At 54.5% G+C, this 25,604-nt stretch overlaps 2 protein-coding genes across 5 annotated transcripts; one reads left to right on the top strand and one right to left on the bottom strand.

Moving 5' to 3' along the window:
- The first annotated feature begins 236 nt into the window (after positions 1–236).
- On the top strand, positions 237–12,446 carry Ccdc61 (coiled-coil domain containing 61). 2 transcript variants are annotated; one of them, XM_090323032.1, is made up of 14 exons: positions 237–281; positions 3,949–4,107; positions 4,316–4,398; positions 6,366–6,523; positions 7,115–7,285; positions 10,037–10,247; positions 10,375–10,457; positions 10,851–11,020; positions 11,100–11,175; positions 11,296–11,447; positions 11,519–11,597; positions 11,748–11,808; positions 12,068–12,140; positions 12,239–12,446. In XM_090323032.1, the coding sequence occupies exons 2-14, from the start codon at positions 3,960–3,962 to the stop codon at positions 12,334–12,336; spliced, it is 1,563 nt and encodes a 520-aa protein (XP_090179158.1). In that variant the 5' UTR covers positions 237–281; positions 3,949–3,959; the 3' UTR covers positions 12,337–12,446. The 2 variants fall into 2 exon arrangements, with proteins under 2 accessions (XP_090179158.1, XP_090179159.1); XM_090323033.1 differs by lacking the exon at positions 237–281 and adding an exon at positions 2,122–2,215.
- Positions 12,447–13,069: 623 nt separating this feature from the next.
- Positions 13,070–22,230, bottom strand: Pglyrp1 (peptidoglycan recognition protein 1). 3 transcript variants are annotated; one of them, XM_090321918.1, is made up of 3 exons: positions 14,655–14,917; positions 13,388–13,509; positions 13,070–13,248 (listed from the first exon to the last, which is right to left on the bottom strand). In XM_090321918.1, the coding sequence occupies exons 1-3, from the start codon at positions 14,915–14,917 to the stop codon at positions 13,070–13,072; spliced, it is 564 nt and encodes a 187-aa protein (XP_090178044.1). The 3 variants fall into 3 exon arrangements, 1 of the variants encoding a protein (XP_090178044.1); XR_016533379.1 differs by lacking the exons at positions 13,070–13,248; positions 14,655–14,917 and adding exons at positions 21,768–21,950; positions 22,169–22,230 and having other exon boundaries at positions 13,427–13,509; XR_016533380.1 differs by lacking the exons at positions 13,070–13,248; positions 13,388–13,509; positions 14,655–14,917 and adding exons at positions 20,763–21,643; positions 21,768–21,950; positions 22,169–22,230.
- Positions 22,231–25,604: the final 3,374 nt, after the last annotated feature.

Here is a 25,604-nt window from a genome sequence, read left to right as displayed (position 1 = left end):
GCTACGTGAGCCAGTAGAGATTGGAGGAGAGTGAAAGGCGACAGGGACTTTCCCAAAGCCTATTCAGGAACGCCTCTTCTAAGTTGACCAATAGAAAGCTTTGGAAGGCGGATTCTCTGGGTGGGGATGGGCGGGATTTATTGACTGGCATCTATTCTAACGAATGAAACCTTGGTAGCTGGTAAGCCAGGGCCAATCAAGAGTGAGAAAGCCGGATCCTGGGGCGGGGCTGGAGCTTCGGCAGTTGAACCGCTCGCGAGGAGAGGAGTCCCGGGAGAAGGGTGAGCGGCGGCCGGGGGCTTCGGTTCTCGGGGGAGGGGACTCCTAGGGGAAGAGTGGGCTGTGGAGGGCACCTGGCCGGGCAGTGTGGGCGAGGGAGGGGTCCTGGGCCGAGGTTGTAGTGTAATGCGGGGAGTCGTAGGAGGGTCTCGACTGGGGGGAAGTTTTCATTCAGGAGGCCGCAGAATAACGAGAGCCAAGTGGAAGTCCCTGCTTTGGGGTTCCTCCCCCGGGTTGGGGTGCAGGGTGTGTGGAGAAGCATACGGCTTACCAGTGGCGTCTAATACATTCAGATATCCAGCAAGGATTTTACAGGCAGTTCCTTCTTTGTTGTGTTGGGATGAAACCCTCGCTTTCCCCTGCTAGCTGGGAGTTCTGCACCCCCAGCCCCCGAGGGACCCCTTGAACTTGGTGTGTTTGTGGGGTTTGGATTTAGGGCCTGGCACCACTTGAGCCACCTAGTGTCAGCTGTTAACTCTTGGTCTTCCGAATACATGCTCCGATTTGGTGGGTTCTGGCTTGGCTGCGGAGTGGTGGCACTCAGAAGGTGAAGGTTGGAGAACCATGATTTTGAGGCCAGCCTGGGTTGTACATAGTGAGATAGAGGGAAAAGGTGTTCGCTTCTGACATCAGGTTACGCTAGTTTCTTTTTCTTTTTTTTTTTTTCTTGCCAGTCCGGGTTTTGAGCTCAGGGCCTGAGCACTGTCCTTGGGCTTTCTCAAGGCTAGAGCTCTACCACTTGAGCCTCAGCACCACTTCTGGGTTTTTTTTTTCTATGTATATGGTACCTAGGAATTGAACCCCGGTCTTCTCGCATGCTAGGCAAGCACTCTACCACTAGGCCAAACTCCTGGCCAGGTTACTCTAGTTTCTATCTTGACTCTCTCATTGGCCCTGCCTCTCTGTAGGAGCTGTTGGCACATCTAAACCTTCTGTGCCTGAGTTCAGAATGGGTGGAGTGGACTTTCTAGACCATTTAATTTGTAAGCCTCCCTCCTCTCTCTCCCTTGTCATGGGACTTGACCTTGGAGCCTAGGCACTGTCCCTGAGCTGTTTTACTCCAAGTTAGTGCTCAACCACTTTGGGCCATAGCTCCACGTCCTGTTTTCTAGTGGTTCATTGGAGATTAAGAGTCTCACAGGTTTTCCTGCCTGGACTGGCTTTGAACCAGGATCCTCAAATCTCAGCCTCCTGAGTAGGATTACAGCATGAACTGCCAGCACCTGGCTTGCTTCACTCTTTGCTCTTGTCTCTTTCTGTCTCTGATCTCTGCCCTGAATTCCATATCCATGTGTCCAAACGTCCCACTCTTCTCTTATTGGAAGATCAGCTGACATCCAGTCTTAAACTTGTGATTTCCCCCTTCATTGTCCACTCCAAACCAGCTGTTGGCTGATCACATGTGCATTTGTGGGGTGACAGGTACCCTGCATGGGAGTGCCCCCTTGGATGTTGCTGGGCTAGAGGTTGGTGGTAGAGAGGGCAAATGACCAGCAGGAGGAGGTCATCTGAGGTGGCAGTTTGCCCATGGCTGTGTAGGAGTTGGTGGTGTGGACTTGTCTTTGGAGAGCCCAACATGCAGGCTTCTCAGCTGTGACCCCTCCAGTGAGGGCTGTGAAGCCTGCCAGTTCTTATGGGCAGAAGAGGAACCGGCGCAGCATAAAAGATGGAGACTAAGTATGCGAACGTAGCCTTTATGTTCTGAGACATTGGGGTCAAATGGATGAGCCAAAATGGGGCGCCTGGGTGCTTGCCTGCTGGCTGGGTTGTAGTGATATCATTGGATTGAATAACTGGCAAGAAGGGGCTTTGAAGGCACGGCTGAGATTTGGAGTTAGGCTGAGGTGAAGAAGAGGACCCAGCAGAGCCTTGGAACTGGAATGAAGTCAGCTACCAGGATGGGCTACAGATCCCAGAGCCAGGAGGGAGGATGCAGGTAGAGGTCAGGGTGGGGATGGGCAAGGGGGCTCAGGAGGAGAGGTGGGAAATGTACGTTTGCAAGGGGCTAGGGCTTTACATACAATATAGAGGATGAAATTTGAGGGTGATGACAAGTGGGATATACATGGATTAGAACTGAGTGAATCCATGGGCACAGTCCTGACCCACACATCCACGCCTACACCCACGCCCGACCTCCCCTCCTTCCACTCTGCCACCCCCAGCCCGCCCAGTGTAGTAAGCAGGAGGGCAGGATGGAGATAGGGAGATTTGTGGTTAGAGGGATTGGTTTCTGGGAAACATAGCACAAAGGGGAGGTGGAGATGGCTAGGTTGGAGCTGTGGACCTACCTGACATCCCAGAAAGTGAGCCGTTGCTGTGTTGGATGAGAATTGGGGCTCCTTGGGCCGGGAGTTTGGCCTAGTGGTAGAGTGCTTGCCTAGCATGCACGAAGACCCGGTTTGATTGCTCAGTACCACATATATTAAAAAAAAAAAAAAAAAGCTGGAAGTGGTGCTGTGGCTCAAGTGGTAGAGCTCTAGCCTTGAGAAAAGTCCAAGGACAGTGCTCAGGTCCTGAGTTCAAGCCCCACGACTAGCAAAGAGAGAGAAATGGGGGCTTCTGGATGAGATGAGAAAGGAAGGGCCAGGCTGGTGCCCTGCCTTGGTCAAATGATGGCCTGCTCGCTGATTGACCAGTGAGGTGTGAGGGGTGGGGCCTGTGTGTCAGAGAAGGAGGGACTCAACAAGATCTGGGATTACCAACAGAACTCCCAGAAAATGAAGGTGTAATTGTCAGAGTCTGGGGCTCCTAGATTTCATGGGGCCCTTCAAGAAGCACCTAAGGTTGATCCTTCAAAGTTAAGAGCTCTGATGTAGACTCAGGGAGGGTATCTGGGATTTGTGGGGTTCAGGCAATAGTCCTTGAGAAAGGGGAATCTGTGGGTGGATTTAGGGACTGGTAATCTGGCGGTCCCTAATATTATTTGGAAAAGCTTGTGGGTCTGTTTAGGAGGTGTCCAAAAACCTTGTTAGAATATTCAGATACTGAAGGACTTTGAACAAATTAAAGAAAAAAAAAATCATGGGCCTTGCGTGTTGGCACTCTTCTTTGCATGGAACATGGCTGGTGGTCTGAATTGTGGAGGGTCTATTTTTGGAGTGGCTCTGGGCTCCTTTTCTTATCATCCATATGCTGGAGACGTTGTGTATGGTAGGGGTATAAGGTGGTTTCTCAACACACTCCCAGCCCTGGAACGTCACCTGATTATTGCTAGGAATTCTGGCTCATGGAGAGATGAAAGGACTTGCCAAGGATTGAAACTCAAGCATCCAGGGACCTTGTTCTGAACTGCCATCTGCAGTCTTGGAGAGGGGAGGTCTGACCCGCCCCCAGCCCCTTGTAGAACTAATGGATTTCCACACAGTGGTAGCTCTCCCTACCAAGATAGGCTGCTTATGCGCACATAGACTGATGAATAAAATCACTGCTTAAGTGCAAATGGGCTCAGGGTTTCATAGGTTCCTGGGTCTGGAGTTCTTTCTCCATTCAGATGACGACCCAGCACCCTCACTCACCCCTTCAGTTCTGCCCACTGGTCTCCCTTTCCAGTCTGCCGGAAGTCATTCTCCCAAGGTCCCTCAGCTGATGAATGACGGGTGGGGAGGGTGTGCATCCTGGCCTGGCAGCTCAGGACTCAGGCTCTCAGCCCCTCCTTGCCTTCTGCAGTGACCGTAGCCATGGACCAGCCGGCTGGCCTGCAGGTGGACTATGACTTCCGAGGCGTGGAGCATGCAGTGCGCATGGTGGTCTCCGGGCAGGTGCTGGAGCTGGAGGTGGAGGACTGCATGACCGCTGACCAGTGGCGGGGCGAGTTCGATGCCAGCTGTGAGTGTGCCAGCTTGGGGCAGGCTTGCTGCTCCTCCCCTTGGGATCAGCTGCTCCCGGAAGATGAGGCCAACCAATGAGCTCATCAGAAGCTTTCCAAGGTGGGGAGGGGTGGAGGCCTCACCTCCCCAAGCCACAGGTACCAAAGATGGGGAATGGAGGCTGAGCACGTGGCCAGACTTTACGAGAGACTTTCCTTCCCACCTAGTCATTGAAGACCTGACTCACAAGACAGGCAACTTCAAACAGTTCAGCATCTTCTGTAACATGCTGGAGTCTGCCCTTACCCAGGTAGGGAGCTGGGGGAGAGTGCTTGGTGACACACACACACACACACACACACAGCACTAACAATATACAAGAATTAGTCACATCAGTGAGGGTACAGGAAATCCAGCTGTAAACCACAAAAACAAATATCTCTATCCGACCTGTAATCCCACTACTGGATTAGGTGAGGCAGGAGACCTCAGTCCCAAAACCATCTACTAACTGCCTCAACCGAACCCCCAAACCAAACCAAAAACCCTCGAACAATAAAACACACACAAATCTCTCTTCTGGTGAAGCTGACATTTTTAGTGGGAGAGGCAGACAACTGAAAAAAGAATTATATTAAATAGTTAAAAGTACTAGTTGAAGGAAAAGCAGATGAAGATCTAGCCTTTTTCTTTTCTTTTTGTTTGTTTCTGGGGATTTAACCTAGGAAGCTGCACTTGTCAGGCAAGTGCTTTGCCACTGAATTACATCCTAGCTCAGGATTTAGCTATTATTCTTAATCTATGCGCTCTATTGTTTCTCTGCTTCCAGACAAAATATATGCCCTCATAAAGCTGTGAAGAGACTGGAGTAATTTGTGACTCAGAGAGCAAGAATTTCCTATAATCCTTCATAATTTTTCACCCTGACTGTTACCATTTTTTGCATGTATAGGCAGTAAAAGAACAGCCTAGAATCCAGACTCACCACTGCCACTCCGTAGGTGGGAGCCCTTACTTCCGCTCACTCACTCTGTTTCCTGACAAGGCAACACTAGCAGTTTCCATTTCCTAATACTGTCAGGATTATTCGGTGAAAGCTTGACATGTCTGGTTAGCCCTAACTGCTCTATTCCTACTGCTTTGTGATCAACTTTTGGACTTACCAGCCTTATTAGTGATTGCATACAATTTCTAGGTAGTTCTCAAACTATTTCATCTCAATTTACTAGAGAGCTTTTTGTTAGATCAATATTTATTTGTTATCTTTGGAGTTAAAAACCAGAAAAACATAATGATAGTTATGAACTCTTTTACCCATAGCAGCAAATTTGTTATATATACTAACCACAAATTATTTTTGTCAGTCCTGGAGCTTGAAATCTAGGCCTGGGTGTTGTCCCTGAGCTGCTGGGGTTTTTGTTTTTTTTTTGTTTTTTGGCCATTTCCAGCTTTTTCTGAGTAGCTCTTATTGGAAATAAGAGTCTCCTGGAGACCAGGAGTTTGGCCTTGTGGTAGAGTGCTTACCTAGCATGCACAAAGCCCTGGGTTTGATTTCTCAGTATCATATACACAGAAAAAGGCAGAAGTGGTGCTGCGACTCAAATGGTAGTGCACTAGCCCTGAAAAAGCTCAAGGACAATGCTCAGGTCCTGAGTTTTAGCTCCAGGACTGGGGAGTAAGGGAGAGTTTCATGGGCTTGCCTACCTGGGTTGGCTTTGAACTGCTTTCCTCAGATCTCAGTCTCCTAAGTAGCTAGGATTACAGGCATGAGCCACTGGTGCCTGGCTAACATTCTAATACATATTTTCCAAAACCAAAATTTGGAAGTGTATCATCATTCTCCTCTGTTGTTGGTGGTAGTCATGGGGCTTGAACTCAGGGCTCGGGCACTGTCCCTGAGCTCTTTTTTGCTCAAGGTGCCCAGCTTTCCCTTTTTATTTTTATTTTTTTATTTTTATTTTTTTTTTTGCTAGTCACGGGCTTGAGCTCAGGGCCTGAGCACTGTCCTTGGACTTTCTCAAGGTTAGAGCTTTACCACTTGAGCCTCAGCACCATTTCTGGCTTTTTTCTATGTATGTGGTACCGAGGAATGGAACCTGGGTCTTCATGCATGCTAGGCAAGCACTTTAACCACTAGGCCAAACTCCCGGCCCCCCAGCTTTCCCTTTTTAATGTCTGGTTTAGCTGAGTGCCCATGGATTCCTCGAGGGTCTTAAGGATGCCCCCCTACCCCTGGATACAGAATAGGGACAGTTACTTTCTTGGTGTCCCCAACAGAGCAGCGAGTCGGTCACCCTGGACCTGCTGACCTACACAGACCTGGAGGCCCTTCGGAGTCGTAAGCTGGGGAGCCGCCCTGGTACCCTTGCCCCCAGATCAGCCCAGCTCAACTCCAAGCGCTACCTGATCCTCATCTACTCCGTGGAGTTTGACAGGTGGGCAGGGGCCTGGGCGGAGCCTGTGAACCCTGGTGACATGCCTTTGCAGTCCTTGCTGTGACAGTAAAATAAGCATAAATATACCTGTAATCCTGGCTAGTCAGGAGGTTGAGATCTGAGGATCTCAGTTCAAAGCCAGCCCAGGCACTAAAGAATGAGAGACTCTTATCTCCAATTAACCACCAGAAAACTGGAAGTGGGTTGTGGCTCAAGGGGTAGGACGGTAGCCTTGAGCTACTGACACTGACAGAAAAAAAAAAAGCATAAATAGCAACCCCTGTTCTGTTCCCCAGCCAAGGGCCAGCCCAGTCTCCCACAGTGCTTTCTGCAAGCCACACAAGGCCAGTCCATTCCTCCAGCAGTGACAAGGACGTTGCTTGCTATTACACCTGGGATCCCCATCCCAGGGCCCTCGGGCTGCAGACATTAGCGACTTTTGGGGTGAGGGACAGGTAGAGTGGGCGGGACAAGGGTGGACCGGGAGCTTTGGGCCTGTGTTGGCCCGTTCGCTGGTATTCTCAGCACTGTGCTCTTTTCCTGGGGTCGATTCTTGGTCTCTAAGATGAGAGTTTTCATCCCCTTCCTCAGGATTCACTACCCGCTGCCCCTCCCGTACCAGGGCAAGCCCGACCCTGTGGTCCTGCAGGGCATCATCCGCTCCCTGAAGGAGGAGCTGGGCCGCCTTCGAGGGCCGGATGGACAGAACACGCGGGACACGCGGGAGACTCGGGAGAAGGAGATCTGGCACCTGCGGGAGCAGTGAGTGTGGGAGGGCCGTGGGGGCGGGGCCTGGGCGGGGCTGTCCCAGCATGCACTGCGGGGACTCCTGGGCTCCTAAGCCTCCCTCCTGAGCCTGCCTCGTTGTGCATGTATGTGCCAGTGTTGAGGCTTGAATTCAGCACCGGGGTGTGTCTCTTAAGTTTTGCACTCAAGGCTGGTGCTATGCCGCTTGAGTCGAAGCTCCACTTCCTGCTTTTTGGTGGTTAATTGGCGATGGGTCTCATGGATTGTCTTGCTCTGACTGGCTTTGAACCGTGATCCTCATATCTCAGCTTCCTGAATAGCTACGATTATAGGTGTGAGACACTGCTGCCCAGCTAGGTTATAATAATTTAATAGCACAGCTTGAGGACAGATAGAATCTTTATAAATACTGAATATTCCAAAATATAAAGACAGTATCTCTGTTTATTTGGGTTTTATTAAATGACTCAGTAATATTTTGTCACACTTTTTTCTAGATTTTACCAGTCTTTGTGGACTTTTTTGTGGTTGCTTTAAGCATACGTCATATTGATAACTATACGATTGATTTTGCATTATTACACATTAATTTCTTAATTTGATTTTTTTTAATGTGTGTAATTGATCCATTTGACATCATTGATGAATCCTCCATACTTACCTTTTTTTTTTTTAAGTGCCAGTCTTGGGGCTTGAACTCAGAAACTTGGCGTTGTCTCTTAGTTTTTGTGCTCAAGGCTAGCATTCTACCACCTGAGCCACAGCTCCACTTCCAGCTTTTTGGAGGGGGGAGTTTATTGGAGATAAAAGTGTTATCCTGGGGCCGGGAGTTTTGGCCTAGTGGTAGAGTACTTGCCTAGCATGCACGAAGACCCTAGTTCAATTCCTTGGCACTACGTACATAGAAAAAAGGCAGAAGTGGTGCTGAGGCTCAAGTGGGAGAGCTCTGGCCTTGAGAAAGTCCAAGGACAGTGTTCAGACCCTGAACTCAAGCCCACGACTGGGGGAAAAAAAAAGTGTTATCCTGATCCAAGCACTCATGCCTGTAATCCTAGCTACTCAGGAGGCTGAGATCTGAGGATTGCAGTTCAAAGCCAGCCCAGGCACCAATTAACCATTAGAAAAGAGGAAGTAGGACTGAGGCTCAAAGAGCCTTGAGCTGTAGAGCTCAGGGTCAGCGCCCAGGCCCAGAGTTCAAGTCCTGTTACCCGCCCCCCCCCCCCAAAATGTTATCCTGTCCAGACTGGCTTTGAATCATGATCTTCACAGCTCATCCTCCTGGGAGCCTAGGATTATAGGCATGAGTCACCTGGGAGCAGTGGAATATGCTCTAATTACCTGAAAATTCTAATATTATACCAAAGTAGATACACAATGAGGTAGGTCTCTGAGCCAGTTTTGTTTAAAAGCCTCTAATTGGGTTTAAGCATTGTTTATTATTATTATTATTAAGTTTATCCTTGTGTTTGTCACATATTTTTTTGAAAATAGAAACATAATTTATGATTCCCTTTTCCTCTTCAAAAGTCAATTTGCGGGGCCAGGAGTTTGGCCTAGTGGTTAAAGTGCTTGCCTAGCATTCACGAAGACCCGGGTTCGATTCCTTGGTGCCACACATATAGAAAAAAGCTGGAAGTGGTGCTGAGGCTCAAGTGGTAGAGCTCTAGCCTTGAGAAAGTCCAAGGACAGTGCTCAGGCCCTGAGCTCAAGCCCAGGACTGGCAAAAAAAAAAAAGAAAAAATGTCAATTTGCTAAATATATTATTCTGTACACACACACACATATTGGCCGGTCCTGGGGCACCACTTCCATCTTCTATGTATGTGGTACCGAGGAATTGAACGCAGGCCTTCGTGCATGCTAGGCAAGCACTCTACCACTAAGCCAACCTCCTGGCCCCCTTCCTTATTCTTTTCCAAGGCTGTGTGGTACTCTTATTTGTGAAGTGAAGTGCCACAAAAATTCACTGAGTTCTGATGATGGCCGTTTTCACTTTTTTGGATCATGAACAGAGCTGCAGCAGCTGAGCCTGTTGTTTCACATTGTAATCCCAGTGCTCACAGGCTGAAGGTAGGAGGATCTACATTATGTGTCCCTGGTTCCAAAAACAAAACAGCTGGGCCAGAAGTATATCCTAGTGATATATGATTGCCTGGCATGCACCAAGCCCTGGGTTGGATTCTGCAGTGCTACATATGTAGAAAAAGCTGGATGTGGTGCTGTGGCTCAAGTGGCAGAGCTCTAGCCTTGAGCAAAAAGTGTCCAAGGACAGCGCTCAGGCTCTGAGTTCAAGCCCCATGAGTAGCAAAACAAAACAAAGCAACAACAATAATTAAAAAAACTAAAACAAAAACAGCTAATTGTTGGAATATGATAGTGAACTGGTCAGAGTTGAAATTAATGGAGTCCTCCTGTGGAGGGCCAGGAGCGTGGACCTCCGTGAGGGCTTCACTCCTGTCCCCGTTGTTGATTTTTTTTTTTTTCCCAGTCCTGAAGCTTGAGCTCGGGGCCTGAGCACTGTCCTTGGGCTTTCTCAAGGCTAGAGCTCTACCACCTGAGCCACAGCACCAGTTTGGACTTTTCCTCTGTATGTGGTACCGAGGAATCGAACCCAGGCTTCGCGCACGCTAGGCAAGCGCTCTACCACTGGGCGTGCTCCCGGCCCTAGGAGATCCTTTATTTAGAGCCTCCCCTCCCCTCTGCAGCGGGGCGGGACGTGTGTGCAAGGTGGGGTCCCACTGGGCATCGCCCCTCCCTCCCCCGCAGGGTGTCGCGCCTGGCCTCGGAGAAGCGGGAGCTGGAGGCTCAGCTGGGCCGCTCCCGGGAGGAGGCGCTGGCGGCCCGGTCGGCACGCCAGGAGGCGGAGGCGCTGCGCGGGCTGGTGCGGGGCCTGGAGCTGGAGCTGCGGCAGGAGCGGGGAGTCGTGCATAGGACCTCGGCCCGCCGCAGTCAGGACTGCCGCCGCCTGGCCAAGGAGGTGAGGGGCGGGCGGCAGGCGGGCGGGGCCCCAGGCCTGGATGCTGTCCCCGGGGCTCCTCCTTGCTGAGGGGCGCGGACTGAGGCTGGACCCGGGCCCTGAGCTCTCTCCCGCCTTCCCCCCGCAGCTGGAGGACGTGAAGGCGTCGGAGCGGAGCCTGAGAGCCCGGCTGAAGACCCTCCACGCGGAGCTGGCCCTGTACAAGAGGGGGTGAGGGCGGGGCCCGGAGGCGGGCAGGGCCCGAGGCGGGCGGGGCCCGAGGCGGGCGGGGCCGGGGCCGGGGAGTTAACTAGGGCGCCTGGGTTTGGGATAAGAGTCTGTGGGCGTGGTCGGAGGTGGGCCGGGATTGGAGGCAGGTGGGCCCTGGTAGGCTGGGCTGGGGGCGGGGCCGGGGGCGGGGCCTGTTGGTATACGGGTTTGGAATATTAATCGTGGGCGGGCACTGGGGATTCTTCTCTCTGTGGGAGCCCGTGATGTCCCCCCCTGCATTGGTGGGGTCGGGAAACGGGTGGAGCGGGAATGATGAGGAGTTTTCGGGGTTGGGGTCCCAGAGGCGTGGGCTCCGGCGGGCAGTAAAGTGACGCACAGGTCTTTTGCCCGCAGGAGACGCACTCCGCCGGTGGTGCCGCCGGTGTCCCGGGAAGAGCGGGCCTCGCTGTCCCGGGAGCGCTCCACGTCTCGGGGCCGCGGGGCCACCCGTTCCTCATCCCGGGAGAGCGGCCGCGGGGCCCGGGGCCGAGCCCGGCCGGCCCGCTCCTCGCCCTCGCCCACAGGTCGGTGCCCGCGCGGTCCTGCCCGGCCTGGGGGGCGCTGCCCGTGACCCCCGCTTCCGCACGGCCCGTTCTGCTCTAGGTAGTCGCGCGCCCCGCTTCGACCCCACGGCCTTTGTGAAAGCCAAGGAGAAGAAGCAGCGGGAGATCCGGATGAAGTGAGTACCGCCGGCCGCGGTTCGCCTCCCCGCGGGCTGCGCCTCCCCGGGCCTCCCCGCGGCGCCGGCCTCCGGAGCTCCGAGCCCAGCCCGGCCTCTCCTCTCCTCCCCGCTTTTCAGGCAGCAGCAGCAGCAGCAGCAGCGGAACCGCCGGGGCAGTGGAGGGAGCGGGGACGGCCCGTCCGTCTCGTGGTCTCGCCCGACGCGGCCCCCGGCTGCTGGGACGGGCCGCGGGGACGCCGCCAACCGCTCCAGGCACCGCAGCTCCTCGGGTAACCGCGGGGCGGGCGACGGGGTGGGGGGCGCGCGGGCCGGGCCGCGGCTCACCCCCGTCTCCCCGCAGTGGACAGCTTCCGCAGCCGCTACTCGTCGGTCAGCTCCGCCAGCGAGCTCGAGGATTTCTCCGAGTCGCTTCCCCGAGGGTAAAACGGGACCCCCGGAAGGGGCGTCTGGGGAGATTGGTCCTTTGACCCAGCTTTGAGGAGGGTGGGAGGCGCCCAGAGCTCCCTCCTCCAGCCCTCCCTCCTCCCGACCGTGCCCCCTCCAAGGGCCTTGATTCCCCCTCTTCCCAGCGTCCACCCTCGAGCCCGCAGGAAGCCATCCAGCCCCACGCCCTGGAATGAACATAACGTGGTGAGTGACACCCAGGCCCACGCCAGGTGGCAGAGGAGGGGACAAACCCACCCAAGGCCGCTGTCCTCATCCCCTTGGGGTGGATGGCCAGGTGCTGGAGGCTGTGTGAAGTTATTCCTCTGTGGGTTGTGTTGGGCCCACCCTCCTTCCACCCTGCATGAACCAGGGCCTTATCCCCCCCTCGGGTGACACCCATCCCTGGGTTCAGAATTCCTGGGGGTTCAGGAGCCCCCTGACTCCCTCCCCTCCTCCACACCAGAAGCCCAGCCCTCAGGAGCGCAGCGGGCACCAGAAACACCTGGCCAACTCTGGGGGCTGGGTCCCCATCAAAGGTGAGCCTGGGACGCCTACCCGCCACTCCTAGTCCCACAGCCCCTACTGGGATGATCATAAGGGGTCCCCTTCATGCCCTCCTTGCCTGCGCCCACAGAGTACAGCTCAGACCACCAGGCAGTGGACATGGCTGAAATAGACGCCCGCCTGAAGGCCCTGCAGGAGTACATGAACCGGCTGGACACGCGCTCTTGACGGCGGGGCGGGGCCAAGCCCCACCATCTCCCCACCTCCGTACCCCTCCCCTGTCCAGGCCTTGCTGCTGGCCAGGGCTTGTGCATTTTGTAAATAAATATTTGTTCTTAGCCAGGCTCCCCGTGGCTCACACCTGTCAGTCTAGCTACTCAGTAGGCTGAGATCTGAGGATCACAGTTCAAAGCCAGCTTGGGTGGGAAAGTCGTGAGACTATCTCCAGTAAACCACCAGAAACCGGAAGCAGCATTGTGGCTCCAGTGGTAGAGCTAGCCTTGAGCTGAAGATCTCAGGGACAGCGCCCAGGCCCAGAGTTGAAGGCCATGACTACCACCCACAACAAATTGTCCTTGGGGCCAGGAGTGTGGCCTAGTGGTAGAGTGCTTGCCTAGCATGCATGAAGACCTGTGTTTGATTCCTCCATATCACATACATAGAAAAGGCTGGAAATGGTGCTGTGGCCCAAGTGGTAGAGCACTAGCCTTGAGAAAACTCAAGGACAGTGCCCAGGCTCTGGGCAACCTGGTTTCCAGTGGTTTTATGCTGGGGGCAGATGGGGTTCTGTGTGGGGGTCCTGCATGGTTCCCCCAGGCTGGTGCCATCTAGATCTGCTTGGTGCAGATCCCTGGCCTCTGACCTGCATTGCAGGTCTTCAGGGGACACCATCATGGGACCTGCTCAGGAACTCTGGGCCGTGCATGTTTATTGAGGGGGGAGGGTCCCCCCGCTCCCCTCACTACTCCTGGTAGTGCGGCAGGCGCTGGATGGCCTCGTAGAGCTGGTCCCCTGGGGAGGCCGTCTGCTGCACATCCCGGTGTCCCTTGAGCTGGTAGTTGGTACGCAGGAAGCCTCGGGCCACGCCATACTCCAGCAGGTTCTCCAGGGCACGCATGGACCGCCGGGGCGGCGCGCGCTCTGCGGGGCACAGGGGCTCAGGATGGCGCCCACCCTCGAGTCCCTCTGCGTTTCCTCCCCCCACACCACAGGGCGGGCCGGGGAAGACTGTAAAACCCTGTGGTGCCTGGCCCCCACACGGGCTGGCCCATTCACGCACCCATGTAGTTGCCCATGAAAGTGATGCCCACGGCGATGGGGTTCCAGGAGGCACCCGAGTGGGCGCCCTTGGTGTGCCAGCCTCGGCCCTCGTACACATGACCATCTTCTCCAATCAGGAAGCTGGGTGGATGGTGGGGCCAGGTGAGCCACCGAGGGCTGCCTGGGAGAGGTGGCCCCCAGGCCACCCCAGTGCCCCAGCCTCCCCCTCCCCCTCCCGTTTCCCACAGACCCCGCTGCCACCCGCCAAACACAGGCCTGCCCTTGAGTCATGTTTAGTGGTCTGTTGAGCCGCTGCCCCCTCCCTGGAGGTCCCTGCTCCTTCCTCTCCGTTAGTTACAGCCTCTGATGTCAGCCTCTGCCAGCCACTGTCCCCGGATGGACCCTATGTACAGGTGAGAAAACTGAGGGCACTGCTGCTGCTGGCTTCGAACCCTCAAAGCTGGCTGTGGAATCAAGCCTTTTCCATAAAGCCATTCACTGACTTGTTTGAGATAGGGTTTCATTAGCCAGCCTTGCCCCGCCTCTGGCCTTGAACTTAGTAACCTCCTGCCTCTGCCTTCTAAGTGCTGGGATTACAGGTATCCAGATACAGCATCTGGCTCCATAAAACCGTTTAGACCCGTACCTGTGGGACCAGGACTGTCTCATCTGCCCTCATGGAGGATTGGGGGGGTGGGGGGACCCACATACTATCAAGATCTTTCTGAGTTGCCTTTACTGGGGCAGTCTGGGGTGGGGCCTGGCAACCTGCATTTCCAATACGATCTGTAGGCAGTCCCCAAGCTTACCTTGGCCTGAGTTCAAGTGTTCCCACTTTCCAGGGACCCCACTGGTTACACTGAAAAGGAAGCTGGAGGGCACAGCGCCCCCCTCCCTGGATTCTCCCTACCCTGTAAGGCCCTGCCTGCTCCACCCCTGCCCCCACCCCTCATCCTTCAGGACTTCAGGACTGGGTCCCCTCCCCACCCACCTCTGAGTCCCTTTGCCCAGGAGGCCTGACACTGGCCCCAGAGCTCAGTCAGCCCTGGTGCTTCTCCCCCAAATGCCCAGGCTTTAGAAGGAATCTCTTTATGGGGTGTAAGAAACCAAGATTCCCCCGCTAAGTTGAGCAAGCTGTGTGGGGGTCCAGCAAGGTGGGTCTTGAACCCCGAAAGGGTGCAGGGCTGGGGTGCAGTGTGCAGATGGGTGGCTGAGCCCCTGCCTAGCACAGTGCAAGCCACAGGATGCACCTTGAACGCCTGTCCCCACGGGCCTCCCCCACTCACTTGTAGGCCACGTCGCACCAGTCCAGGGTCCTCATGTGGTAGCTCTGGACATTCTGCACCTGCTTCTCGCACAAGGACGGGCAGGCGCAGGCGCTGCCTGCAGTGTGGGAAATCACCACATAGCGTGCAGGCAGCTTCAGGGCATCCGAGCACTTGGACACGAGGGCCCCCCACTCCTTCCGGGGGACAATGGGGCTACAGCTGCTTCCCAGACCCAGAAGGGCAAGGAAGGTGCAGACCAACAACATGTAGGAGCTGGGCATGGCTGGTAAGGTAGAGAGGGCTATGTGTGAGCGGGTGTGCCCGGGCCCGCTGCCTTATATCTGCTGGAACGGTGGGGGCAGGGAAGGCTTGCTTCACATCCTAAGAGAACTTCCTGGGCTTGGCTCTGGGGTCCCCAAGCTCAGCTTCCTCCTGGGGCAGCATGTGGCTGGCGCCTGGCACAGGTAGGAAGAGGAGGCCTGGCCCTGCCCTGAGGTTCTTTGGCCTGAGTTTTCTGAAAACCCCCTACTCTGTGTCTTTGAAGCCTGCCCTTTGCCCCAGGGCCCTTGTCCACTTCCTCCTTTTCCCCGGGAACTGAACTAACAAAAGAGTCTCATTTTGATCCACCAGGCCCCAGGCTGGGTGTGTGTAACCCTTGCAGCCCCACAGCAGTTGGAGGTTTTCCTGTGTCCGCTGGGAGAAATGTAGTTGGGGAGCAGGGGAAATCACTTACTGAAAGCTATTGTCTGCTGGCTTTTTGGTGAGTGGATGCCAACACACCACAGCCTTTGTGTGCCTCAGTTTCCCAACCCACAGCATGGAGATAGTGACAGATGGTTCCCAGAGCACTGGATTACTGGGGTTCTGGTCTCTGGCACACACACAGAGGGCTGGGGACAAAGCTCACCCTGAGGGACCCATCCCCACCCCCTTTCCCAAGGCTTCCTGGGGGATTTCAGGGCAGAGGGCCTGGCTGCTTCTTCCTTCTACCTGCCTGTTTTAGTGACCATTTAAAATGTTATAAAAGTAAGACTTCTAGGGGCTGGGAGTTTGGCCTAGTGGTAGACTGCTTGCCTAGCATCATGAAGATCTGAGTTCAATTCCTCGGTACCACATTCAGAGAAAAAGGAGGAAAGTATGCAGTGGCTCAAGTGGTAGAGCTCTAGCCTTGAGAAGACCCAAGGACAGTGCTCAGTCCCTGAGCTTGAACTACCAAAAAAAAGGGGGGAGGGGGGACTGGAGCATAGTCTAGTGGTAGAGTGTTCTCCTTGCATGCACAAAGCCCTGAGTTTGATTCCTGGGTCCCACATACACAGAAAAAGCTGGAAGTGGTCCTGTGCCTCAAGTGGCAGAGTGCTAGCTCTGAGCAAAAAGTGTCCAAGGACAGTGCTCAGGCCCTGAGTTCAAGCCCCAGGATTGACCAAAAGAAAAAAGAAAAAAAAATTTAAAGAAGGGGCTGGGGGGGGCGGGATTTTGTCTTAGTGGTAGAGTGCTTGCCTAGCATGCACGAAGACCCAGTTGGATTCCTTGGTACCACATACATAGAAAAAGCCAGAAGTGGTGCTGAGGCTCAAGTGGTAGAGCTCTAGCCTTGAGAAAAGCCCAAAAACAGTGCTCAGGCCCTGAGTTCAAGCCCAGGACTGGCCAAAAAATAAATAAATAAAAAAGAAGGGGCTGGGAGCGTGGCCTAGTGGTAGAGTGCTTATCTACCATACAGGAAGCCCTGGGTTTGATTCCTTGGTTATCACATACATAGAAAAAGCTGGAAGTGGCACTGTGGCTCAAGGTAGCACTTTCTAGGCACCTATGGCTCACACCTGTTAGGAAAGGGGGAAGGGAAGAAGCCCGACTGGATTTTCAACAGATTAGGACTGTTTATTGAAGCACAAACTTTCCTGTGAGCATGGAGGTTGTGCAAGGAGACTGGGGTTGGGGTTGGGCTTTTATGGGGTCTGAGCAAGGGGGCAAAGGTTCTAGAAAAGCTGTCATGGCTGGGGAGGTCGGGCTTTGGGTCAGGCCCACAATGGAAAGTTAGGCTTAGGTAGGTGGCACCCCACCTGTGTGTTGAGCATGTCACCACATATCTGGTGTTTTGCCTGACCTCTGTATCACCTGGGGTGACGGGGGAGGGGGGTCACTCCTTCATAGTCCATCTTTAAACACAGAAGAAGGTTGTGTGTGCCTGCCGAGAGGGGAGAGGTGGTAGGTAAGTCCTTCATATAGGGTCTTTGGATAGATACAAAGATTGAACTGGAGCTGGGCATGGTGGCTCACGCCTGTCATCCTAACTACTCAGGAGGTTGAGATCTGAGGATCAAGGTTCAAAGCCAGCCAGGGCACAAAAAGGACCTGAGACTCTTATCTCCAATTAACCTCTAGGAAATGGGAAGTGGGACTGTAGCTCAAGGGCAGGGCGGTAGCCTTGAGCTGAAGAGTTCAGGGAGAGTGCTCAGGCCCAGCTCAAGCCCCATGACCCACCAAAAAAAAAAAAAAAAAGACTGAACTGGAAGGGAAGATAGGGACAGAGGCTGGACTCCTCTTTGAAATTTGTCTGGTCCTGGTGGGAAATTATTGACTGAATTATCCTGTTTTGGATTTATGGTTGGGGTATCAGCCTGATGCCAGAGGTCCTGCACTTTCAGAGAAGGTCAGGGGAGAAGTTTTTCTGTCGGCCATTCAAGCAGCATGGAGTTATGAGAATAGAGAAAATTCCCATCAAAGCCTGTAATCTCAGCCATTTAGAAGGCTGAGAAAGATGGTAACTGGTTTGAAGCCATTCCAGGTAGAAAAAACTTTTTTTCCCGCCACTCCTGGGGCTTGATCTCAGGGCCTGTCCCTGGACACTTTTTGCTCAAGGCTAGCGCTCTGCCACTTGAGCCACAGCGCCACTTCTGGCTTGTTCTGAGTATGTGGTGTGGTACTGAGGAATTGAACCCAGGGCTTCCTGCATGCTAGGCGAGCACTCTACCCTAGGCTCCGCTCCTGGCCCCCGGTGAGACTCTTATCTCCAATAAAGTTGGAAGAGGAGCTGTGGCTGGAGTGGTTGAGTACCAAGCCTGAGCATAAAAGCTAAGAGACAGCATCTAGGCCCTGAGTTCAAGACCCAAGGCCAAGCTGGGTGCCAGTGATTCATGCCTGTAATCCCAGCTACTCAAGACACTAAGACCTGAGGATCACAATTCAAGGCCAGCCAGGGCAGGAAAGTCATAAGACTCGTATTTCCCATGAACCACCAGAAAACCAGAAGTGAAGTCGTAGCTCAAAGTGATAGATGGCTAGCCTTGAATAAAAGAGCTCAGGGACAGCACCCAGAACTGGAGTTCAAGCTCTACAACCAACAAAATAATAATAATAATAGTTAGTAGTAATAATAATAAAAGATGTTATGGTTTTGTTGTACTTTTAGACCTTTATCCTGTCTCTAACATTCTAACTGTGTAGCCTGTGATGCAGGGGTCCCACTGTGTTCACAAATAGAATCTTCTATTGTAAAATTACTCACTCTTCCATTTCTGTCCTGCCCCACGTTAGCTGCTTCATGATCTTGAGTAACTGGTTAGCATTGGACACGGCTGACCAGAGCGCTTCCCTTACCTTATGTAAGAGTGGCTTGGCTTTCCTTCTGCTTTTGGGGTGTGTGTGTGTGTGTGTGTGTGTGTGTGTGTGTGTGTGTGTGATGGGGCTTGGCTAGAACTCAGATTTTTTTCCCTGCTAAAGGTTAGTGCTCTCTAGCTGTACTCCCAGATGGACTGATGGTGGTTCAGGAGATGAGAGTCTCACAAAGCCAATCACGGCGGCTCAGGCCTGTAATCCTAGTTACCGAGGAGGCTGAGATAGGAGGATTGTGGTTCAAAGCCAGCCTGGGCAGGCAAGTCTGCAAGATGCTTATCTCCAGTAAATTATTCAGAAAATACCAGAAGTGGTGCTGGGACTGGAGTGGTAGAGTGCTCGTCTTGAGCACAAAGAGGCTCAGGGACCGAGCTCAGACCCTGAGTTCAAGACCCAGGTCTGTCAAAAACAAGTCTCAGGAAATTTTCTGCCCCAGGGCTGGTTTTGAACTGTGATCCTCAGATCTTAGCCTCCCTCCTGAGTAGCTGGGATTCCAGGGGACCCCTCTATACCTCACCTGGCTTGCGTTCTCAAGGTGACACCTCTCTGAGAGCTTATACAAGAGAGAGAGAAAAAAGTTCCTCTATTGGCTTTCCCAGCACCATTTCCTGTTGAGATGTGTCACAAACTCTAGTCTTAAATGTCCCCGTGTAATTTTCAGCTAATACCTTTCCTGCTTTACAATGCAGTCTGTCTGTAGGGTGATAATGTACCACATTGTACAAAGCCAGGACCCTGGAGGGGGAGGGAGGAGCCAGGGGAGACTGTCCCCATGTCCCAGCACCCCAAACAAAGGAGGGCAGGGCTGCCATTTCAGAGTGCATTTCCTTTTCACCCAAGGACTATGGGGAGAGGGGTGGGGCCAGCTTCTGTGGATGAACTGGGCACCCCACATTTACTTCATATCCTGTACCTCCCTCTCTGCTCTTTCCCCAGCAATTTGAGAAAGGCCCTAATAGAAACAGCAAGTTTCTCCTCTTCTGATGGAGGGGGCAGGGACTGCCTTCCTGTCCTTGCCCATCAGGCCCCCACCCCTCCTCACCTGGGTTGTTCCCACCCCCAGCCCCACACCACACCACCCCCACCAGTGGGTGCTCCCCTGAGGTGTGTTGCTGAAATTCTAAGTTTGCACTTACTGTGCTGCAGCGTGTGAATGCCTACATACATGCATGCCTGCATGGGCTGGGCCTGCCTTGTCACTCCACTCCACTCATAGAGATAAAGGAGTCTTAGGAATTTTCGGATCTGGGTTGGCAGTGGACTGCGATCGTCACATCTCAGCCTCCTGAGTAGCTAGGATGACAGGTATGAACCCCTGTACCTGGCTCTTTCCAGGACATTCAAGCTCCTCGGGGCCAGCTCTAACCAGGGCAGGCCCCGTTCGCACAGGACCTGCATGGACTCAGGGTGGAGGCTCCATGATGACTGGGAGAGGCTGGAATTGCTGAACTGATGGAATGTGGTACCCAGGGCTGTGTAACTCTCCCGGCCTTTCCCTGCTGGCCCTTCTCACAGGAATGACAGATTGACTCTCTCCTGGTCCCGTGTGGCTGAGATTCCTACCTGGTCTTTGCCAGCCCTCCCAGGGGCAGGTAGCAGTGAGGGAGAGAATGTCAGACATGCAAAAGGAGGGCCCATAGGTCCCCAGGTTACAAGCCCCTTACTTCTGGCTCATTTGATGGCTGGGACCACCTCCTGAGAATGTAAGGGTGCATCACCCCTTTTCTCAGCCAGAGGCTTTGTTTGCAGGACTGTCATGACGCCTGACAGGAGACACACCCATGCAGCAGTGGGGATGCTAGGTGCCCGGGGAGGGGCCCTGTAACCACCTAGAGTGCAGTTGGTGGATTGTCCACCAGGTGGCGATGGCGTGCTGCGGACAGAGCTTTCCACCAGGGGGCGCTGGTGAGCCGAGAACGGAGCCAGATCCTGGGCCTGCACCACCACCTAAATCGTGGTGCAGAGCCTGGGGGGGCCTGTGAGCAAAGCCTGCTTGCACACCAGCCGTCTGTGCGGCCATGGGGTGAGGGCTTTGGACTGAGCTGGTGGCTCAGTGGTTGAGCTCTCTCCCAGCAGGGCTCAGGCTCTTTGCTGGTTAGTTGGAGATCAAGAAAATCTCAAAAACTTTTCTTGCCCAGCTGGGTGCTGGTGGCTCACGCCTGCAATCCTAGCTACTCAGGAGGCTGAGACCTGAGGATCAAGGTTCAAAGCCAGCCCCGGGCACAGAAAGGACCTGAGACTCTTAACCTCTAGAAAAGGGGAAGTGGTGTTGTGGCTCAAGTGTAGGGAGGTAGCCTTGAGCTGAAGAGCTCAGGGACAATGCCCAGGCCCAGAGTTCAAGTCCCATGACCCACCAAAAAAGAAAAAAGAAAAAGTCTTAAGTTCCCTGAGCTTTAATTGCAATTAACACTTGTCTTTGAGAACAAGAAATAATAATAATAATTGTTGTTGTTGTTGTGATGTAGAAATACCAGCCAAGCGTGGTGGTGCATGTCTGTAATCCCAACACTTGTGAGATGGAGGCGGGAAGATCTTTATTGAACGTGCGGCCTGCATTCACTCTAGCAAAACCCTGTGTGGAATGATATCACTCACCACTCACTCTCCCACACTTATGCGCAAAAAAAAAAAAAATTGTGAGTCCAACTTTTTTTTTAACCAGTCCTGGGCCTTGAACTCAGGGCCTGGGCGCTATCCTTGGGCTTTTTCAAGGCTAGAGCTCTACTACTTGAACCACAGCACCATTTCCGGCTTTTCCTTTGTTTATGGTATTGAGGAATCAGACCCAGGTCTTTGTGCATACTAGGCAAGCACGAGGCCAAACTCCTGGGCAATCTTTTCTTTTTTAGCACTGAAGACCTTGTCCTTGCTCAGTAAGCACTGGACTGCTTAAGCCACACCCACAGCTGGAAATCATTTTAGCAAACACATTTCCCTTATTGCCTTCACTGCCAGGAAACTCTTCTGTAAAGTTTAATACTTGCTGACATCATGGATTTCTGATGTGTCCATTTTTATAGGGTTTATAGTTCTATTTAAACATGCAACAAGTATGTTTTTCTTGGGCATCAGGAAGCCTTCAGGTTGATTTTCTTATCCCCCTACCAATGCATACTTTCTTTCCATGAGTCACTCTTCTGATCCTCTCCCCCACCCAGACAAATTCTTCCAACAAACCCTCTAGAACTCTCCAGACTGGGTTAGTCACCATCCCCCTTCCTCAGTGTCCCCTCCACAGTGAAGAGTACTGAGAACAGTGCTTCCCCTGCCTCTGCTTCTAATTCCAGCCTCCTGTTGTCTCACACCCCACATTCTTCCACAGCGTGCAGGGGAGAGTCCATTCCTGTGTCTATCAACTTTCCTTTGAGCATGAGCAGCTGGAATCCACTCAAACAAATCTAAACGTAAATGAATAAACCATGCTTACCACAACCATAACAACCACAGTGTGTGTGTGTGTGTGTGTGTGTGTGTGTGTGTGTGTGTGTGTGTGTGCACGGACACTCAGTCTTTACGGTTCACCTGGAAGTCCAGGATTGGGTTGTGTGGAGTTCAGGTCTGGCTGCATCTGGAGTGGGCTGTGCTGTTTGTCAGGGCTGTCTTCTTTCTCTTCTTCCTTTCTTTCATTTCTCTCTTCTCCTTATTGGCTTCATCTCATAAAGCCTCCACTCCCATCCAGGTGGCGTGAGGACCCTCAGCTCCAGCCTGGCAAAGGCAGCAGACACAGAAAACCTCTTTCCTAAGAGTTGTAACAAATACCTCAGCCTTGGTGGTCTCTGGGCTAGACTGGGCCCCCCAGCCTTCTTTGAAGCAATAGCCTGGCTGGGGTTTGGATCCTCTGACCCTCCTTGTGGGTGGTGAGGTCGGATAGTAGGGAGCGGGGGGGGGGGGGCATGCGCATGGGCAGAGGCCGGTGGGCTCACCTCATCTGTGCGAGGATCGAGGCCACGTCTGGAATCTTCGGGAGCTGCCTGGTGAATCTGGGTCTGCACGCGGCGGGGACCCCGCGGGCACTCGCGCGCTCCCCTGCACCCCCGTGCACGCGCCTGCACTGCCAGCGGGGTGCGGCCGGGCTGAGCTCGGGCTCCGGCACCGGCTTAATCATTCATCCAGGAGGCCGAGGGGTCGGGGCGCCGGGGGGCGGGGCTGCAGGCTGGACAGGGAGAAGTGGGGACCCCGGGGCCCGAGGTCGGGGAGCCGTGGCAGCCGGGGGCCGGGCCGGGCCGGGGTGCGGCGGGGCGGGCCGGGGGTGTGAGCCCGCCGCCCTCGCTCCCCCTCCCTTAGGCTTCCCGGCCTCCCCGTCTGGTCCCGCCCCCTCCCCGGGAGTGTCAGGCCCCTCGCCCAATGAGCGCCGCGGGCCGGGCGCGGCGCCGCCAATGGCGCGGCGGGGGCGGGGCTGGGGAGGGGGCTCTGCGGGCCCGGGGAGGGGGCTCGCGGCCTCGGAGGGCTCCGGAGCAGCGACGCGCGAGCCATGGCGCTGGGGCTGCAGCGCGCGAGGTACTGGGCTTCGGGGTCGGGGGCGAGGGGCATCGATTGGGGGGGCTCCCCTTCTGGGGGGCGCCTTGAGTTATGGGGTGCGCGCGCGGGCGCGAGCCGGGGACGCCCCGGGGCTCGGCGGGGGAGGCACCGCTCCGCCGGCCCGCGCTCCACTTGGGGACTAAAGGGGACAGGGGTCCCCCAAGCCCGTGGCTGCCCCGCCCCTTTCCCAGGACCAGCTTCGGAGGTTAGTGATCCCCGTTTTTGGTTTTTTGTTTTTGCTGCCCCAGGTTCGATTCCCTGCCTGGTCCCCCCATTCTGTGGGAGGTTTTTCAGCTGTCCACCTATGGATCCCTCCTGCAGGACACCCCAAATTAAGCCTTCCCAGATGGAAGGAATCCCCTGGGGGAATTCAGCTCCTGAGTTCCAGAAGAGACCACTTTTGATAGGACCCTGACTGATTCTGTGGGGGGGGGCAGAGGGCAGAGAAGGTTCTAGAATCTATCTGAGGCCTTTCTCGGGAGCCTTTAAGAAAAGTGGGGTCACCTCCTTCAATAACAGGGAAATAAAGGGACCATTTTCCCATAGTCTGGTCCTGGCTCCCACTTGTCCTCCCCCATCCAGATCCTGTGGCTGAGGGCGGGGAGGGGGGTCCACCAGACTCTTGTTTGGGGGACCCCCTCTAAGAAGCTCTGTGTCTGATTCAGGGGGAGATACAGCACTCCTCAGCTCCTGTCATCCTGGGGGTTTACATGGCAAAAAGTACTTTTGGGGTTCACCTCTCAGCTGGGGCAGATCTTCAGAGGCAGAAGCAACCTGTGCTCTAGCACCACTGCCAAAGGGGGGTCCCATGAGACCCCCCAAATGGCCCATATCATTGATTCTCCCTGTCCAGCCCGAGGCCTCCAGCTTCACACACAGACACCCATTCCTCTTTCCCTGGCTTTGTGAATCAGACTGGATCTGCCTGCACCCCTATGTTTTTACACCCCCCTAGGCCCCCAAGGATTGTCTTCCACCCACTGTCTTCCAGCCCTGGCTCTGGGCCCACCGGGAATCTCCATTCCCACCCCCTCTGGACTAACAGGGTCCCGGCCCCTCCCCCACTGGGGAAAGCCCCTGCTGGCAGAGCTGGGGTGCTCTTGGCATTCAGGGCCAGTGCTTGCCTGTGGTATCACCCTACCAAAGCACACTGCCCACCCAGAACTCAAACCTGGATCCCACGGGGCTCCCGCCCCTTCTGCACCCCCAGGTGGCACTGCCAAAGAGGGCCTGAACAATGGCGGTTGTTCCCCTTGCCCCGCCAAGTCCCCTTCCCCTCATCCATCCTGGTTGCTGCTCTCGGGATATTGTGAAATGCCCCCATGGGCACTGGGCCCCAGCCAGGGGTTCCTCAATGTACAACTTTGGGGACCCAAACATCACTAAATCACTGTCATTGGGAAAATGTAAAGTCAGAAAGACTCTTGAGCCCCCACTTCAAGTCCCCTCTTGGGCCACCTCCAGGCCCTGCCAGAAAGGGGTTCCCCCAGATTCCCAAGTTTTGTTAGTTCCCCAGTACCCCAGTTGGGAGACGGAAGACCGAGTCCAACCTTCCCTGCTTCTGTCCAGGCGGAGAGGAGAGGCGGGTTTCCCCCTCTCCTGGCTGGGGGTGTGCCGGGCCCCAGCACCCCCCTTCCCAGGCCTCACCCGGGCCTCCTGGCTCCACCTCCTGTTCTCAGCGAGAACAGGGAGGAAGGGTGGCTGCACGTCTCAGGCTGGGCATTGTGCCAAGGGGCCGCCGGCTTGGGCGCGGGCCAGCAGGGGAGCTCAGAGGTTGTGATGGTGAGACGAGGGAAAGAATCGGAGGGACATTTGGCCAAGAAGAACAAGGCAGGGGTCTCTTGGGTGGTGGGGATGGCACTGGATAATGCAGACCCTCAAAGTAACAGTTCAAATCCTGCACGCCCGCTTACTGGCTGTGTGGCCTTGTGCCAGTGACTGGGACCTAGCCCAGCATCCTGGCAAATGGGCTCCATGCCACCCCCCACAGAGTCCTCAGGCCAACACCAGGAGCCCATAAAGAAACATGGGGGGCCGGGGAAGGGACAGGACATGGAAGGTGTGCAAGTCAGAGTGAGGGGCGGAAGGAAAGAGACCAGGCCGTGCTTGAGGGTAGTGAGCGACTTGTGGCAAGTTCTATCACTTCTTGGGCCTGCTTCCTCCTTGGGTAATTCTGGAAGGCGAATACAGGTAGAAGGGCAGAGGAACTCATGAATGAGGAGTATTCCAGGACCTTCGTCTGTGCTTCCTGCTTTGCTTCAATAACCCAGGCTTGCCCAGAACTAATTCAAGATGCTCCAGTCCCTCCTTTCCCAGGGCTCCACTTTCAGGTGTGTGCCACTAGGCCTGGTCTTGAGCTCAGTAAGTGTGTAATTCATTCACCAAAGCCATGGCTAGGGGTTAGGTTCCCAAGCATGGAGCGGTGTACATGCCAGGCACAGAATTTCATACCCCAGAGGGACAGCAAAACTCCACAGACACCTCCTATCTCCTCTTGTGTATTGTGCATTCACACATGGCCTTTTTAAAACACCCCTGATGCATTCAGAGAGGCTATGTAACCTGTGCACAGTCATACAGCTCATAAGGAAAAGTCAGGATTGGAACCCAGAACCAGAGCCATTGCAGCCCCCCCCCCCAATTGCTGATTCACAGAAATGTTTCAGAAAATGCCAGGAGCCTGTGGGAACCCCACACTTCCCATCCCAGCATCCGGAGAACAGAGTGGGAGCTGGCAAGAGGATTCACTGCTACCAGCTGCCTCCTTGTAACTGAGAAAGAAGTCAGGCCACAGAGAGCCCAGCTGCCTGGGAGGTGGGGCACAGGCTCCACCCCTGTTCC

Source organism: Megascapheus bottae, chromosome 31 (genome assembly GCF_031878675.1).
Source record: "Megascapheus bottae isolate mThoBot1 chromosome 31, mThoBot2.hap1, whole genome shotgun sequence".
In the NCBI taxonomy this organism is placed as follows: domain Eukaryota; kingdom Metazoa; phylum Chordata; class Mammalia; order Rodentia; family Geomyidae; genus Megascapheus; species Megascapheus bottae.
This window is presented reverse-complemented; position numbering and strand designations above follow the sequence as displayed.

What these genes read in the sequence shown, in the direction of transcription:
- Ccdc61 (XM_090323032.1), top strand. Translation starts at nt 3,960, where the DNA reads ATGGACCAGCCGGCTGGCCTGCAGGTGGACTATGACTTCCGAGGCGTG. An exon ending in TGGAGTCTGCCCTTACCCAG is followed by an intron (nt 4,399 to 6,365) that starts GTAGGGAGCTGG and finishes TGTCCCCAACAG; the next exon opens with AGCAGCGAGTCGGTCACCCT. An exon ending in GCCGCCGCCTGGCCAAGGAG is followed by an intron (nt 10,248 to 10,374) that starts GTGAGGGGCGGG and finishes TTCCCCCCGCAG; the next exon opens with CTGGAGGACGTGAAGGCGTC.
- Pglyrp1 (XM_090321918.1), bottom strand. Translation starts at nt 14,917, where the DNA reads ATGCCCAGCTCCTACATGTTGTTGGTCTGCACCTTCCTTGCCCTTCTG. An exon ending in TGGTGCGACGTGGCCTACAA is followed by an intron (nt 13,510 to 14,654) that starts GTGAGTGGGGGA and finishes CCATCCACCCAG; the next exon opens with CTTCCTGATTGGAGAAGATG. An exon ending in TTTCATGGGCAACTACATGG is followed by an intron (nt 13,249 to 13,387) that starts GTGCGTGAATGG and finishes TGTGCCCCGCAG; the next exon opens with AGCGCGCGCCGCCCCGGCGG.